Below are 14,562 nucleotides of genomic sequence, written 5' to 3' on the forward strand. Positions count from 1 at the left end.
AGAGTCTACCCAAATATATTTTATCCTCATAAGAACTCTGCCAGGTAAGTCAAGCAGAAAGAGAACTAGACCAAATTCCCCCAAGTGAGTGTCACTGTTGAGCAGGCTACCAAATCCATGGGTCTTATCACCTAGAGTTTTTTATTATTCTTGCTCGCAAGGTTTTGTTTTAGAAGAAGACTGCAGATTTATACCCCACCCTTCTCTCCGAATCAGAAACTCAGAGCGGCTTACAATCTCCTATATCTTCTTCCCCCACAACAGTTTTAGTGTGTGTAATTGAGAGCCTCCCATACATGAGCTCCCACTTTTGTATCTGCCTGTTCTAGATGGATCTTCTGATTGGAAGAAAGCTTGCCCAATGCAGAAACTCATGCAGAGTTTCATGCAGAGATTCACCATACAGCTTCTTCCAAAAGCAAGCAATTTCACTGGGCATCTGTACTGGAACTGACTGACTGACTGACTCAGCTGCAGCCAAACTAAAAATGTTAGGATTACTTGCCTCCAGTGGACGCTGACTGGAAGACAGAAAAACCAGAGGAATGAATCATGCAGGGAGGCAACTGGCAGCCTCCTCACAGGTTGGGGCCTTTGGGCCCACAGAAGCCTGAAATTGTTTAATGCATTCATTTCTCACAGCACATGATGTGTGGAATCGCTGATGGCATGCTGAGGCCAAGAACATGAAATCAGGAAGTTCTGGTTTCAGCTCATCTCTTAACATGAATTCATTCGGCAAGCTGCTTCTTCTCTGCCTGTCTCTCCACCTCCTATATGGAGACAATGTACTATCCTGCCTAACATACAGGTTAAGAACGTAAGAGAAGCCATGTTGGATCAGGCCAGTGGCCCGTCCAGTCCAATACTCTGTGTCACATAGTGGTCAAAAAAAACCCCAAGTGCCATCAGGAGGTTCACACGTGGGGCTAGAAGCCCTTCCACTTTGCCCCCCCCCCCGCCCCCAGTACCAAGAATGCAGAGCATCACTGTCCCAGACAGCTCCAACAATATGCTGTGGCTAATAGCCACTGATGGACCTCTGCTCGATATTTTTATCCAGTCCCCTCTTGAAGCTCGCTATGCTTGTAGCCGTACCACCTCCTGGGGCAGTGAGTTCCACATGTTAATCACCCTTTGGGTGAAGAAGTACTTCCTTTTATCCGTTCTAACCAACGACTCAGCAATTTCATGGAGTGCCCACGAGTTCTCGTATTGTGAGAAAGAGAGAAAAGTACTTCTTTCTCTACTTTCTCCATCCAATGCATAATCTTGTAAACCTCCATCATGTCACTCCGCAGTCGACGTTTCTCCAAGCTAAAGAGCCCCAAGCGTTTTAACCTTTCTTCATAGGGAAAGTGTTCCAACCCTTGAATCATTCTAGTTGCCCTTTTCTGGACTTTTTCCAATGCTGTAATATCCTTTTTGAGGTGCGGTGACCAGAATTGTACACAGTATTCCAAATGAGCCCACACCATCGATTTATACAGGGGTATGATGATACTGGCTGATTTGTTTTCAATTCTCTTCCTAATAATTCCCAGCATGGTGTTGGCCTTTTTTATTGCAATCGCACACTGTCTTGACATTTACAATATATGCATTTAATTTATGCATCTAATGCACATTTTAAGTAGTATTCTCAGGGCTCACTTTGCAGCTGGAGCGCCTTTGCATATTAGGCCACACTCCCCAGATATAGCCAATCCTCCAAGAGCTTACAGGGCTTTAGTACAGGGCCTACTGTAAGCTCTTGGAGGACATCAGGGGTGTGTGGTCTAATAGGCAAAGGAGCTCCTGCTACAAAGTGAGCCCTGCGTATTCTAAAGTGAGAATTATCATCAACTAGAACTGAGGAAATGTCAGTACTAATGCAACATTTTCACTTGCTTTTTGCTTTTGTACAAGATGGCTGTACATTTTCAAATCTATCTTCTTTGCTAGTTTTCCTGTGCTGTTTCTTTCTTTCATGGTAGTTTTACTCTACACCAATTATAAGCCAATGGAGCAGCAATTTCAATGCCAGCTTAAATGACTTGAATCTTTTGTTGGGAAAACGGATTACCACAATTTTGTCCCAAACGCCAACAAACCATAAAGAGATGAGCCTGAGCAGCCTGATAACATCACTACCACAATGGATCAAAATCTGCCAGGAAAATGACACGGGCCTGTTTCTGTTCTCCATATTCCTCCAAAGCAGGAAATCTAGACTTGGTTTTCCATTAAAGGCAGGGGCTTCTGTCAAAGGAACAGAACGTTTTTGCCACCCCAATCTCACTCCCAGCTCACGGATCTTTGAATAGTGCTGCTCTAGGAGATGGGAAACCATTTCAGAGAACTCCCTGGAAGCAGAAAGGTTACTTTCTGCTGAAGGAAGTGTCTTCTTTAAATAGGAATGCAACTTTGGATCCAACCTCAGTGGGGTTTTTTTTATAACCAGGGGTCATTTTGTAGAAAAATAGGTGGCGGAGCACATTAGCACAACTCATTAGCATATGCTGGCCGCCCCCCCTCCCACCAAAAGCAACCTGATACAAGAGAGGAGAGCCCTGGGCAAGCAAGGCCTGCTCAGGCTGGCTAGAGATCCAGTCAGCCCAAGCAGGCTTCACTCGCCTGGGGCTCTCCTGGGTCACCCCCCAGTCAAAAGGCCAGCAAGCCACCCGCTGCCCAAAATCACATAAGAAGTGGAAAAAGGGTGGCATGGGCTTATCCGGGGGTTAATGAGGGTTGCTGGGGGCGTGGCAAAGCCCCTGGTGGCTGGCTGGCTGCCCGCTCTCCTGATCCAGAGATTGTTATGCAGCTGCACCTCCTATTCAATGGACAAGGTAGGTGGGGAGGAAAAGGGGGAACCATCAGCATGGTTCAGCAGCTGTGCTCCTGCCGAATCTGAGGCCTGCCAGTGGGTCTTTTTCCCCAGCTCAGCGGTAGCCCAGCAAACCCTGCAGCTGGTAAGGGAGGGGATAATGATACTGCTAGAGAGCTTTCCAAGGGCAAGGAGACAGACCTTTGATGAGGTTGTTGTAGGCCTTGGCCCAGCTGTTGCGATGGTTTGTGGTCAAGATCCCGATGGGCTCCTTGTTGGTTTGGAGGGAGGTGTTCCAAATCTTCTCCAGCTGCAGAAAGATCTGGTCGGTGGTCAAAGGACTGCCGTCGCTGCTGTATACATCGAGCTCAAAGAACTGGAGAGGAAAGGAACAATCATTTGCAATAAGGCGAATGATTGCCAAGTGGTACGATTTTGACATTGGATTCTAACTCTGTACCACTTTGCATTCTTACCCACTGCCCACCAGCTATATGTAGCTCCGCTCACTGTACCCCATTCCATTGTCTGATGAAGTATGCATGCATACAAAAGCTTACATGCTTAATAAAACTTTGTTGGTCTTAAAGGTTCTATTGGTCAGGGAGAACAAAGTTTGAGTCCAGTGGCACTTTTAAGAGAGCCAGTTTGGTGTAGTGGTTAAGTGCTTGGACTCTTATCTGGGAGAACCAGGTTTGATTCCCCACTCCTCTACTTGCACCAGCTAGCATGGCCTTGGGTCAGCCATAGCTCTGGCAGAGGTTGTCCTTGAAAGGGCAGCTGCTGTGAGAGCCCTCTCCAGCCCCACCCACCTCACAGGGTATCTGTTGTGGGGGAGGAAGGTAAAGGAGATTGTGGGCCGCTCTGAGACTCTTCAGTGTGGAGGGCGGGATATAAATCCAATAACTTCATCTACCTCACAGGGTGTCTGTTGTGGGGGAGGAAGGGAAAGGAGATTGTGAGCCGCTCTGAGACTCTTCTGAGTGGAGGGTGGGATATAAATCCAATATCTTCATCTACCTCACAGGGTGTCTGTTGTGGGGGAGGAAGGGAAAGGAGATTGTGAGCCCCTCTGAGACTCTTCGGAGTGGAGGGCGGGATATAAATCCAAGATCTTCATCTACCTCACAGGGTGTCTGTTGTGGGGGAGAAGGTAAAGGAGATTGTGAGCCGCTCTGAGACTCTTCGGAGTGGAGGGCGGGATATAAATCCAATATCTTCATCTACCTCACAGGGTGTCTGTTGGGGGGGGAGAAAGGTAAAGGAGATTGTGAGCCGCTCTGAGACTCTTCGGAGTGGAGGGCGGGATATAAATCCAATATCTTCATCTACCTCACAGGGTGTCTGTTGTGGGGGGGAAGGTAAAGGAGATTGTGAGCTGCTCTGAGACTCTTCGGAGTGGAGGCCGGGATATAAATCCAATATCTTCATCTACCTCACAGGGTGTCTGTTGTGGGGGGGGGGGGAAGATAAAGGAGATTGTGAGCCGCTCTGAGACTCTTCGGAGTGGAGGGCGGGATATAAATCCAATATCTTCATCTACCTCACAGGGTGTCTGTTGTGGGGGAGGAAGGTAAAGGAGATTGTGAGCCGCTCTGAGACTCTTCGGAGTGGAGGGCGGGATATAAATCCAATATCTTCATCTACCTCACAGGGTGTCTGTTGTGGGGGGGGGGGGGGAAGGTAAAGGAGATTGTGAGCCGCTCTGAGACTCTTCGGAGTGGAGGGCGGGATATAAATCCAATATCTTCATCTACCTCACAGGGTGTCTGTTGTGGGGCGGGGGGGAAGGTAAAGGAGATTGTGAGCCGCTCTGAGACTCTTCGGAGTGGAGGGCGGGATATAAATCCAATATCTTCATCTACCTCACAGGGTGTCTGTTGTGGGGGAGGAAGGGAAAGGAGATTGTGAGCTGCTCTGAGACTCTTCGGAGTGGAGGGCGGGATATAAATCCAATATCTTCATCTACCTCACAGGGTGTCTGTTGTGGGGGAGGAAGGTAAAGGAGATTGTGAGCCGCTCTGAGACTCTTCGGAGTGGAGGGCGGGATATAAATCCAATATCATCATCTACCTCACAGGGTGTCTGTTATGGGGGGGAAGGTAAAGGAGATTGTGAGCCGCTCTGAGACTCTTCGGAGTGGAGGGCGGGATATAAATCCAATATCTTCATCTACCTCACAGGGTGTCTGTTGTGGGGGAGGAAGAGAAAGGAGATTGTGAGCTGCTCTGAGACTCTTCGGAGTGGAGGCGGGGATATAAATCCAATATCTTCATCTACCTCACAGGGTGTCTGTTTTGGGGGGGAAGGTAAAGGAGATTGTGAGCCGCTCTGAGACTCTTCGGAGTGGAGGGCGGGATATAAATCCAATATCTTCATCTACCTCACAGGGTGTCTGTTGTGGGGGAGGAAGCGAAAGGAGATTGTGAGCTGCTCTGAGACTCTTCGGAGTGGAGGGCGGGATATAAATGCAATATCTTCATCTACCTCACAGGGTGTCTGTTGGGGGGGGGGGAAGGGAAAGGAGATTGTGAGCCGCTCTGAGACTCTTCGGAGTGGAGGGCGGGATATAAATCCAGTATCTTCTTTTAAGCCCAATGAAGTTTTATTCAAGGTGTGAGCCCTATTGTGCTTATACCCATGGCTTATACTCATCAGTATCTTCTTTTAAGCCCAATGAAGTTTTGTTCAAGGTGTGAGCCCTCATGGCTTATAATGGCTTATACTCATGGCTTATACCCAGAATTAAACTATTTTGGTCTCCGAGTTGCTACTGGAGTAAAATTTTGTTCTTCCGCTTCGGACCCACATGGCTACCCACCTGGATCTATTGATTGGGGAAGGGATCAATGGTCCAGTTTTCCTAGATAGTTTCTCACAAGCTTTACAAGCTATATGAGTTTTCAAGCCTAGCCCAATATTACTAACAGGGCCCAGGACTATACGTCACTGCATCTCCAATCTGTTGCTGTTACTTTTTCTGACTTGAAAATACTGTAACCTGCCTGTCCTCATGTATGTTAAGCATATGTAGGAGCTAGATTTTGTTATTTTATTGCACCTGCCTATTTGTGCTTATATTTACACCTGAGCCACTTTTCTAATTTTTTTCCAATAAAGCCAGTTGTTTTTATTGGTGTGTTCTACCACGTGTAAGCGGCCCCATGGCGCAGAGTGGTAAAGCAGCAGTATTGCAGTACTGTGATCTGAACTCTCTGCTCACGACCTGAGTTTGATCCCAGCGAAAGCTGGTTCAGGTAGCCACCCCAAGGTTGACTCAGCCTTCCATCCTTCTGAGGTTGGTAAAATGAGTCCCCAGCTTGCTGGAGGGAAAGTGTTAAAGACTGGGGAAGGCAACGGCAAAACACCCCATAAAAAGTCTGCCGTGAAAACGTTGTGAAAGCAATGTCATCCCAGAGTTGGAAATGACTGGTGCTTGCACAGGGGACCTTTCCTTTCCTACCATGTGTAACGAGCCCTATGGTGCAGAGTGGTAAAGCTGCAGTACTGCAACCCAAGCTCTGCTCATGACATGAGTTCGATCCCAGCAGAAGCTGGGTTCAGGTAGCTGGCTCAAGGCTGACTCAGCCTTTCATCCTTCTGAGGTCGGTAAAATGAATACCCAGCTTGCTGGGGGGGAAAGTATAAAAGACTGGGGAAGGCAATGGCAAACCACTCCATAACACAAAAAAAAGTCTGCCAAGAAATGTTGTGATATGACAGCACCCTATGGGTCGGTAACGACTCGGTGCTTGCACAGGGGACTACCTTTATCTTTATCTCTAACGTGTGGGAGCCAAACTCAAGTCTTGGTCAAACTCTCGGAAGGGGATTTGTTCCAGGGTCCCAGGTGTGGGGACAGAGGACTCAAATCATCCTTGCAAGGGCGTGGTAGGAAGGAAGTCCCCCAGTCTTTGGCTACCTGGAAGTTGTGGACCACGGTAATGTGGGTGGGGGGCTTCTTTCCTTTGGCGTAGTTCACCACAGAATCCGTTTGGGGCCAGGGATGCGGCAGGAGGAGAGGATCTGGTAGTACTGGTTCATGCACAGAGGTTTTCCGCCAAGGTATTCCACGGGAAGTGTCTCGCTGAGGAAGAGAACAGAAGGTGGTTTCAAAAATGGCTTCCCGAGAGGTCATGAAGACTCAGATTTTCTGAGGGCAGGAAGCTCAGACATAAAGGACCATCGCATGGAGATGAGTCTTTCTCCATACGAAAACTGGGCAGCATTTCAGATTTCATTGGAGGGGAGGCAAGAGTCTCCAAAAGTTTAACAGCCCCTTCTTGGGCATATTTAAGTGGTCAAACATAGGGAAGGGAGAAAAATCTGTATTTTTAAAAAAGAATATTCTTCACAATTGCTCTCGTCTTCCCTTTTTGCATTTGTGTAGAGAAACCCACAGTTGTATATAAAAAGGCACATGCGCTGTCTGGCCCGTACCCTCCCAGAAACGAGATGAACTGACAACCTGCAATCACGAAAGGACTCCGACTCACTTGTCAATCATGGTCTTGAAGTCTAAGGCACCTTCAATCAGCTTTGCAGCAAATCTAGAAAAGCCACACAGACACACACAATGAAATAAACGCAGACAAACGGCTGAAATTCTTATTTTGTTCAGGCTTCGTTTTTCAATTTTATTTATCTATCCCCCACTTTTCATCCCCAAAAGGTCCCACTGTGCCTTACGACATTGTCCTCCTTCCCTCCCTTCTGTCTTCACAACAACAGCCCTGCAAAGGAGTCTGGGCTGAGAGAGAAGGACAGGTCCAAAGGTCACCCACCAAGATCACTGCAGCGGAGTGGATCTTCCAGGTCCTAACGTGATGCCACCCGCCACCCCTTCTGGTTTCAAAGAATTTTATTTGATTTCAAAAACTCAGAGATAAATAAAGAGAAAAAGAAACAAAAAGAAGAAACTGATAGATAAGGAACAGCAAAACATTAATATACCTAAGTATCCTCCCTTCTACAATAGCAATGTCAACGCAGCTCATTCAAAACACTGACAGTGCATTCAATTGTTGTCATAACATTACCATCCAGTCTCCTAACATTTTGATCTCTCTTAAACATAGTTTGATAGCATTATTTCCTTCTCACCTGCCACTCTCGGGCTGGGATCATGCACACGAAAATCCAGTTGGAAAGTGCGCTGAAGGCGGATCGAAAGTGCATTATTTAGTGCGTGTGACTGCAGCCCTTAAGGGTGGCTCTCCATCAAGAGACGGCAGCCTGGATTTTACCCAAAGCTCAAAGCAAATCCCAGGATCAGGACTGGAAAGTGCAACGCTGTCTTTTAATATAGCTTGGTCTTTATTCCAAGGGGCCCATGAGCCACTTTCTGCATTCGTGTCAAGCATGTTATTTCTAAGTGTTGGTTTATCCATACTTTCTCCCTTCCCCTTCCCCCCCTCTCTTCCTTTTCCCTTTCTTTCAGTATATGCATAATAAATCTCCCTGCCTCAGGAGATGTAAGTAACCTTGCATTAGTAATGTAAAATGCCTCTCCCACAGATTTTCACCTGACACCAACAGGCCTTATCAGTCAGTAGAAAATATGTGAGAAATGGAGATGGTCACATTCCTTCGTAAATTGGCCACACGTGAAGCTGCCTTATACTGAATCAGAACACTGGTCCATCAAGGTCACTACTGTCTACTCAGATTGGCAGTGGCTCTCATAAGAACATATAAGAACAGAAGAGAAGCCATGTTAGATCAGGCCAACGGCCCCTCCAGTGCAGCACTCTGTGTCACATAAGAACAGAAGAGAAGCCCTGTTGGATCAGGCCAGTGGCCCAACCAGTCCAACACTCTGTGTCACACAGTGGCCAATATACGTGTGTGTGTATGTATGTATGTATATGTGTGTATGTATATATATATACATACATACACACACGCACACGTATTACATATACATACATGCATACACACACACACACACATATACACACACACGCGCACACACACACACACACACTGTGGCTAACAGCCACTAATGGACCTCTGCTCCATATTTTCATCTAACCCCCTCTTAAAGCTGGATATGCTTGTAGCCGCCACCACCTCCTGTGGCAGTGAATTCCACATGTTAATCACCCTTTGGGTGATGAAGTACTTCCTTTTATCCGTTTTAACCCGACTGCTCAGCAATTTCATTGAATGCCCACGAGTTCTTGTATTGTGAGAAAGGGAGAAAAGGACTTCTTTCTCTACTTTCTCCATCTCATGCATAATCTTGTAAACCTCTATCATGGTCACCCCACAGTCGACATTTCTCCAAGCTAAAGAGCCCCAAGCGTTTTAACCTTTCTAAATAGGGAAAGTGTTTCAAACTTTTAATCATTCTAGTTCTGTAATCATTCTTTAAACATTCTCCAAGCTCTCCGGTCCAGATCTTTCACATCACCTGCTGCCAGGTCATTTTAACTGGAGATTCTGGGGACTGAACCTGAGACCTTCCACTTGCCAAAGCAGAGGCTCTTCCACTGAACCACAGCTCCTCCCTACACTGTGGGTGAGGGGTTTTTTTTTGGGGGGGGGCTTGTATTTTATATGCATGTGTGTGTGTGTGCATGTTAGTGCCTGTGTGCACACCTGGAAGTCATGGTGACCTCTGATGACTGACCCTCCTTGGGGACCTGGAGGATATTCAGAGAGGTGGCTGAATAGAACCTGCCTCTGCCTCCTGGCTCTGGTATTTCGAAGAGGTCTCCCATCCAATGCTGGAGCTGGCCTTGCTTAGCTGCCGAGATCTGACAAGATTGGGCTTGCCTGGGCTATCCATGTCTGGGCATTACACTGTGCATGTTTCATAATGTTTTGCAAGGAGCGTGATGCAAGACCAAGACTCTCAGCCGCAATCGTTTCAGTGGGGCTGGCATACAGCAGCTGTCTGGTAGGATTGTGGTCATCAGCTTCAATGGAAAGAACATCACTGCCATCAGGACTTTTCTGTGGAAAGATGTCAGTCCCACAGAAGATACTAAACACAGCAGTCGGAAACTGCAACCTTGACTTAAAAGCAAGCACCAGAGAAAAACCAGCGAGATTTATCTCTGAGTAAAGGTGCATACAGAAAAGAACGGGCCAACTACCCCCTTCAGTTCAAGCCAGTTTGATGTAGTGGTTAAGTGTGTGGATTCTTATCTGGGAGAACTGGGTTTGATTTCCCCATTCCTCCACTTGCAGCTGTTGGAATGGTCTTGGGTCAGCCATAGGTCTCTCAGAGCTGTCCTTGAAAGGGCACCTTCTGGAAGAGCTCTCTCAGCCCCACCCACTTCACAAGGTGTTTGTTGTGGGGGAGGAAGATAAAGGAGATTGTGAGCCACTCTGAGACTCTGAAATTCGGAGTGGGGAGCGGGGATATAAATCCAATATCATCTTCTTCTGCTTCGCTATTAACTGTGGACAGAACAGCAATTGATTTCCTGCATTCCCATTCCACTGTTCTCCCATCATGGAACTCAAAGGAGAGTTCACAGCACTCCTAAATTTGAGTCCACTTCCAGGAGCATCTAGGAGACCAACAAGATTTGGGGGGGTATGAACTTTTGAGAGTTAAAGGTCTTGAAACCTAATGAACAGGGCTTTTTAAGAGCAGGAACGCAGTTGAACATATGAACATATGAAGCTGCCTTATACTGAATCAGACCCTCGGTCCATCAAAGTCAGTATGTCTACTCAGACTGGCAGCGGCTCTCCAGCTGGCTTGGTGTCAGGGGCTATGGCCTAATATGCAAATGAGTCCCTGCTGGGCCCTGTGTGAAAGAATGGTGCTGTCAGGGGTGTGTGGTCTAATATGCAAATAAGTTCCTGCTGGGCTCTGCCAATGAATATCTGATGAAGGGAGATTTGACTCTTGAAAGCTCAGACCTAAAAGCTCTTGTTGGACTCAAATCAAGCTCTTCTGCACAGACCAACATGGCTGCCCTCTGAAACCATCTCTATAGTTGTCCTGTTTACATGTTACATTGAATGCATGTACTTTATTCCTGCCTGCCTGTGCACACATCTGGTTGTAAGAAAGAAAAAGAAGACTGCAGATTTATACCCGGCCCTTCTCTCTGAATCAGAGACTCAGAGCGGCTTACAATCTCCTATATCTTCTCCCCCCACAACAGGCACCCTGTGAAGTGGGTGGGGCTGAGAGGGCTCTCCCAGCAGCTGCCCTTTCAAAGACAACTTCTACAAGAGCTATGGCTGACCCAAGGCCATTCCAGCAGCTACAAGTGGAGGAGTGGGGAATCAAACCCAGTTCTCCCAGATAAGAGTCCGCACACTTAACCACTGCACCAAAGAGCCAACGTGTGTTCACTTTACAAATTAAACTAGGAACTAGTTCTTTGACTAATGGAGGGGCTGTATCACATGTTCAACTGTACATGCATTGATTGTTACCTGAGAATTACTCAACATACACAGAGCAAACAAGTGTACAGAGATTGTACTTGTGTTCACCGTAACTTGTGAACAAGGCTAGTGTTCCCAGAGGAGCTAGGCAGCACCCACTCACCAATTCTCCCTCTAAGCTGTGGAATCTTGTGTGTGCCAAAATTCTACTTTGTGAGCTACTGGCATTAAAGTTGTGAGCAAGTGATTTGGCTATTGCATAAATTAGTTAAAGAGGAGGGACCCTTTTAAACAGGACCTGTCAGATTGTTTTTTCATTTCCCATCTTCTACAAGTGCAAGTCCAAAAAAACCTGCCGGGTCTTTTCAGATCTGGGCTACAGATTATGCTTGCTGTCGTGGATCAGAGGAGATCGAAAAAAGGCCCATTGTGGTTCTGAACTGGGTCTGTCCTGCCTGCCCTGGTCCGTGAAGCATCAGCGTGACGTTTCATTAGACTGCAAGACTTCCCAGCTTTTTAAAAAAACCAGATAAGCATGTTTTTGTTGTTTTATTGAAGCTTTCAGGTAAGTTAGATTTTGTTTGGATTCTTCTGCAAAGGGGGCAGTAGGGAGGTTGGGGATATGTTTACTCCATCTAATGCAGGGGTGTCAAACTCATTCGTTATGAGGGCTGAATCTGACGTAAATGAGATCTTGTCGGGGCCAGGCCATGTCAGACCAGGGCATGTGTGCACCTATTTAAGATTAGGTAGCAGAAACATAACTTTTATAAAGGACACACACAAACACAATTAAATGTGTTGATTTTTTTTTTTTAAAAATCTTAAAACGTTAGCACTCATTGATCTTAAAGGTGCTTTCTTTGTAGCTCTCCCATGTGATCCAGGGAGCTGGGCAAAGGAAGCTCTGGCTCTTTCTTTCCTTCTCCTGGGCCGCATGTTTGACACCCCTGATCTAATGTAACTTGTCTTGTATCTTAGCTAGACTTATGTTTGGCATTCTCCTCTGTAGATCTATAATCACCAGGCAGAACAGCTGTTTTCCATGTACGTATTGTAGTTTCATCTTTAGTAATAAAGTCTCTTTCCTGTTTACAAAAGCTGACTGTAATTCAAATCCTATCCACATGACTAGGCTGCTTATCCACCCTGTGGACAGGCAAGCATAGGAGGCTAAAGTAATTGGAAACTCTGCCCTTTGTATGTGCTCAGAGGCAGCTTTACCATGGTTCCCCAAGGGTACTGCAATGGGATTGCCTGGGATTTAATAACTTAGGGGTGCTGCAGGCACAAATAGAAACATACTTTTACATGAAGGCAATCATGCAACACACATGTGAGAATGCACAGACCCAGGGCGGGTTTGTGACATTTTTTCCCACTCCAGTCATCAGATCTAACAAGGTTGTGTCCAGGGCTTTTTTTTGTAGCAGGAACTCCTTTGCATATTAGGCCACACCCCCTGATGTAGTCAATCCTCCTGGAGCTTATAGGGCTCTTCTTACAGGGCCTACTGTAAGCTCCAGGAGGATTGGCTACACCAGGGGGGTGTGGCCTAATATGCAAAGGAGTTCCTGCTACAAAAAAAGCCCTCGTGTCAGCTTTACTGTTTGGCTGGGATCAGGCCTTGCTAAGGTCACTCTCGGGACTGAACCTAAACTGCAAAGCACTAAGTCGGAATGCTCATTTGTGCTCAAAAAACAGGTGTGCCCAGATGTTTGACAACGGGGCACAAAAATGTCTCATTATGACCTTATATTCACTGTACTTGCACATTTTCAAGACCTTCACATCAGTGTTTTGGGAAGACACCGAAGCAATCTTTCTTCTTTAAAAACAACAACAAAAAAACAATTTGGGGCTGGAAGGAAAAGTATTTTAAATACAAGCATCTGCCTGATGTGTAGGATTGCCAACTTTAGGTTGGGAAATTCCTGGGAGATTTGGGGGGCAGAGCCTGAAAAGGACAGGTTGGGGTGGGGGGATTTCAGCAGGGTATAATGCTACAGAGCCCCCACTCCAAAGCAGGCATTTTCTCCAGAAGAAATGAGCTCTGCAGACAACAGTTGTAATTCCAGATCTCCAGGCCCCACCTGGAGGTTGGCAACGTGAGCTCCAACTCACTAGTCTACCTGACTGGCTACTGCTCTTTGGCGTTTCGGGCAGAGAAAGGTCCTTCCCAGAACCAACCATCAGTAATTGTCTTACTGCTGAGGCCAGGCTGGGCCGGAACCAGGAATAGTAATTTCCACCACTGAGCCACGGCCCCTCCCTGAAATCATGAAAATAATTAATATTTACCCTATTCACGCCCAGTTACAACCACACTCCAAACACCCAACAAAGTTAGTGGGCACCCTTGATTCTTAACCTCATGCCTTAAAAAGGGCCCTCGCCCTTTAACGATTAAAACGTTCATTTATTTCAAAAATAAATCAGCCCATCAGTGGCTATTAGCCACAGCGTATTGTTGGAACATATGAAGCTGCCTTATACCGAGTCAGACCCTTGGCCCATCAAAGTCAGTATTGTCTACTCAGACTGGCAGCGGCTCTCCAGGGTCTCAAGCGGAGTTTTTTCTCACCTATTTGCCTGGACCCTTTTAGTTGGAGATGCCGGGGATTGAACCTGGAACCTTCTGCTTACCAAGCAGATGCTCTACCACTGAGCCACCGTCCAGTTCTCTGTATTCTTGGGGTGGGGGGGAGATACACAGTGGGAGGCTTCTAGTGTCCTGGCCCCACTGATGGACTCCTGATGACACCTGGTGTTTTTGGTTTTTTTGGGGGGGCCACTGTGTGACACAGAGTGTTGGACTGGATAGGCCACTGGCCTGATCCAACATGGCTTCTCTGATTTTCTTTAAAGTAATTACATCTCCCACACAAGGAAAAGGAAAGGGAAGGTCCCCTGTGCAAGCACCAATCGTTTCCGACTCTGGGATGACGTTGCTTTCACAACATTTTCACAGCAGACTTTTTATGAGGTGGTTTGCCACTGCCTTCCCCAGTCATCTACACTTTCCCCCCAGCTAGCTGGGTACTCATTTTACCAGCCTCGGAAGGATGGAAGGCTGAGTCAACCTCGAGCCGGCTACCTGAGCCAGCTTCCGCTGGGATTGAACTCAGGTCGTGAGCAGAGGGCTCCCGACTGCAGTACTGCAGCTTCACCACTCTGCACCACAAGACCAGCTGCCAAACCAAACTGGGGTGGATTTGCAGTGCCGCTTTTACTGAGATGTCCCACTCTGTTCAACGGTGCTGACTCCCAAGTAAACATACACTGGCTTGCTGCCTGACCAAAGGCTACAGCCCTGTCCAATCCCTTATTTACGGGGGCCTTGGCCTTGATCCCAAACCGGTTTCAGGAGCTCAAACCTGAACTCTCACCAGCCAGCC

The 14,562-nt window shown here is 47.0% G+C and overlaps 1 protein-coding gene across 1 annotated transcript in view; it reads right to left on the reverse strand.

Annotated features, from left to right (window-relative positions):
- The window catches only part of CRAT (carnitine O-acetyltransferase), a 55,301-nt gene that overhangs the window by 18,474 nt on the left and 22,265 nt on the right, over nt 1-14,562 (reverse strand). Inside the window, 4 exon segments of the mRNA XM_060250644.1 lie at nt 3,008-3,182; nt 6,729-6,799; nt 6,802-6,893; nt 7,303-7,356. Of these exon segments, the coding sequence (XP_060106627.1) occupies nt 3,008-3,182; nt 6,729-6,799; nt 6,802-6,893; nt 7,303-7,356 (392 nt within the window).

The sequence above is a fragment of the Heteronotia binoei genome, chromosome 12, assembly GCF_032191835.1.
Source record: "Heteronotia binoei isolate CCM8104 ecotype False Entrance Well chromosome 12, APGP_CSIRO_Hbin_v1, whole genome shotgun sequence".
Lineage (NCBI taxonomy): Eukaryota > Metazoa > Chordata > Lepidosauria > Squamata > Gekkonidae > Heteronotia > Heteronotia binoei.